The sequence below is a fragment of the Chanodichthys erythropterus genome, chromosome 12 (assembly GCF_024489055.1).
Source record: "Chanodichthys erythropterus isolate Z2021 chromosome 12, ASM2448905v1, whole genome shotgun sequence".
Classification (NCBI taxonomy): Eukaryota; Metazoa; Chordata; class Actinopteri; order Cypriniformes; family Xenocyprididae; genus Chanodichthys; species Chanodichthys erythropterus.
Window position 1 is genome coordinate 22,254,734 of NC_090232.1, and position 2,577 is coordinate 22,257,310.

Below are 2,577 nucleotides of genomic sequence, written 5' to 3' on the forward strand. Positions count from 1 at the left end.
TTAGTTGGCAGACACAAACCTGTCCATATTACTTGAGTAAGCTGGATGCCTGATGTAGGCTCCTGAGCTTCCTACTGGACCAGAGTTATTGTACTGAACAAAAGAGCCCAGCTGTGCAGGGGAGGTTCTACCATACGGGTCCCCGACAGCATCACCAGCAATGGGAGACAAACTGGAGATGGCCACCCTCCCTGTTGGCCCGTATGCCTGGGTGCTGCCTTGTGGATATGATACCTGAGTTTGTCCATGTCCCGGGCTGGAGTAGGCAAATGCCATGTTGTTTGAAGAGCTAGAACAGCACGACAGCACCGTCTCCCCACTGCAGGACTGATGCTGGAAACCTGGTCCACCCAAACTGCAGGAGCCACTCTCAGGACTGAAACTGCGACAAGACTGCTGAGGCATCATCTCTGCGCTTTGGCCCATCCTGCTAGGCGACCCAATGAGAGAGTTGATTCTGAAGACCCTCGACTGACCTGCGCCAAAGCTCGGAGTGGAGGACTGGTAGTAGGCAGAAGGCAGCTGTTGTGCGTATGGCGGGCTCACAGCCATGTTGGAGTAGACCGAGTTGGCGTAGGCTGAGCGTGCAATCTGGACTGGTGAGAAGACAGGAGACTCGTGGACATACGATGAATACGTAGAGAAGTCACTGCGTTTAAAACGCTTTCGCCGTCTTAGAAAGCTTCCGCTCTCAAACATGTCTTCAGCATTGGGATCCAGTGCCCAATAGTTGCCTTTTCCAGGTCTACCTGGCTCTCGGGCGATCTTGATAAAGCAGTCGTTGAGTGTCAGGTTATGGCGGATGGAATTCTGCCATTTCTTAGAGTTGTCTCGATAGAAAGGAAACCTCTCTGTAATGAACTTGTAGATCCCTCCCAGAGTGAGTTTGCGGTCGGGCGAGTTGGCAATGGCCATCGAGATCAGAGCGATGTAGCTGTATGGTGGTTTGCCTCGCTGAAGGGGCCTCTTCCTCCGGCGCCCTCTTTGCGGCTCTGCTCTCTGACTGTCATTCACTGGAAGAGTGGTTTCAGAGGGAGAATCACTCTCCACTTTAACCACAGGCATGACTCTAGTTAGAATGAATCCCAATGGTACCACAGCTTGGAAATCAAGATAGTCTGACTGTCACAGTTTTGGTTCACTTGGTTCTTTGTCAGGAGTAACAAATGGGTTTAGCTTGCTGGATATATTCTGGTGAAAAAATACCAGTCATAATGCAGACCTTAAATTCCCCAACCAGAAATATCAGTTCCTCTGCACTTCATCTGTAACATCAGGTGTGTCCTTATGCAGTGATGCCCTTAAAACTGAGCAATTCTTTCAAGACCAAGTTTTAAAAAATGGAAGCACTCACATAAACAGCCTTATTTGATGGTGGTCTTCGTAACGTAGAAGAGAGAAGTGAGCAGTCAATAACTGGCTGTGTTGCCCAAGGAACGCACTACCTGAAGAGTTATTAGCCACACCTCCTCAAGCAGGTTATCTGTCACGTGGCTGAAAGCACATGCCTCTGCAGATTTGTATACCTATAAGTGCTCTCTCAATTGTTAACATTTATTTACTTCAACTTTTGTGGAAACAAGTACACTGTAGCCGACAAATAAAAATTTTGAAATCTGTTGGAGTGTTTTGTAAATTCTTCCATCTCAGAAAATACTTTCTGTTTATGATTATGTTCTCAAGACTCTCAGGTAGTTACTGTACTCACTATTGCCACTTTTCTTTTTCTTTTTTTTCTGGGAAAAAAAAAAAGTATTGGTATCAACTATTTGAGTACTCATCCTATTTTTGTTTATTATAGATTAGTGGCTCCTATCATCTTACTTTTACCCTACATGCAGCTCATTCTCTTTCGAGATCCTAATTTTCTAGCTCACCGGCAGCTAATGGAAAACAAGTCAGTTTATTTTTGTAGCAAGCAAAACAGATTGGGATTCATTTTGGCTAAAGTGGGGTATTATTGAGCTCTAATAGCCCTGTTTAGTGGTAACATATACTCCATGGCGTCCGCAGATTTTATTTTTTCTTTAGTGCCGTGTCAGGCGGTTTCATTTGTGTGAGAAGATGTAAATATGTTTTTGTAAGCCACAGTGTGTGCCTCCCTCTGTTTTAACAGCATGCAAATCTGGGTCACATTTTGGTGTGTGGGTATAGACAGGCTGATACCTAGGCCTGGTATCCTGTTTCCATGTTGGGGAGATGTTTAATAAAGGGAATAAAAAAATGCAGTTGCTGGTATTGTTACCAAGATTATTGTAGTTTTTAAATGGAAAGTAGCCCTGTTTAAATACTGATTCTCATTGAGGAGTCTTCTTGATTTAGGTGAATTATAAAATTCTGTCCGTAAACAACTTCTCTGACCTGATCGGGTGGGCCTCATGCATTATATGCACTGGTTTGCTTCAAGCTAGTACTTAGCAAATACTTCAGCAAAACCTCTTCTTGGAGAATCTGCACTTGAGGCCGAATGAGGGGTCTTGAGCCTGGAGAGTTTGAGAGGTTATGCAGAGATGAGTTGTTCCTCGGACAGACGCCAAGACAACGAGTCTCTCTGTAAAGGTTAAACATTGCTTGAGC

At 44.9% G+C, this 2,577-nt stretch overlaps 1 protein-coding gene across 1 annotated transcript; it reads right to left on the bottom strand.

The window, feature by feature from the left end:
* On the bottom strand, window positions 1-1,065 carry foxe1 (forkhead box E1). The gene has a single exon (XM_067404078.1). It carries the CDS (start codon window positions 1,063-1,065, stop codon window positions 1-3), a length of 1,065 nt encoding a protein of 354 aa, XP_067260179.1.
* Window positions 1,066-2,577: the final 1,512 nt, after the last annotated feature.

Bases quoted from the DNA above. Each gene is read 5' to 3' on its own strand.
- foxe1 (XM_067404078.1), bottom strand. From the start codon at position 1,065: ATGCCTGTGGTTAAAGTGGAGAGTGATTCTCCCTCTGAAACCACTCTT.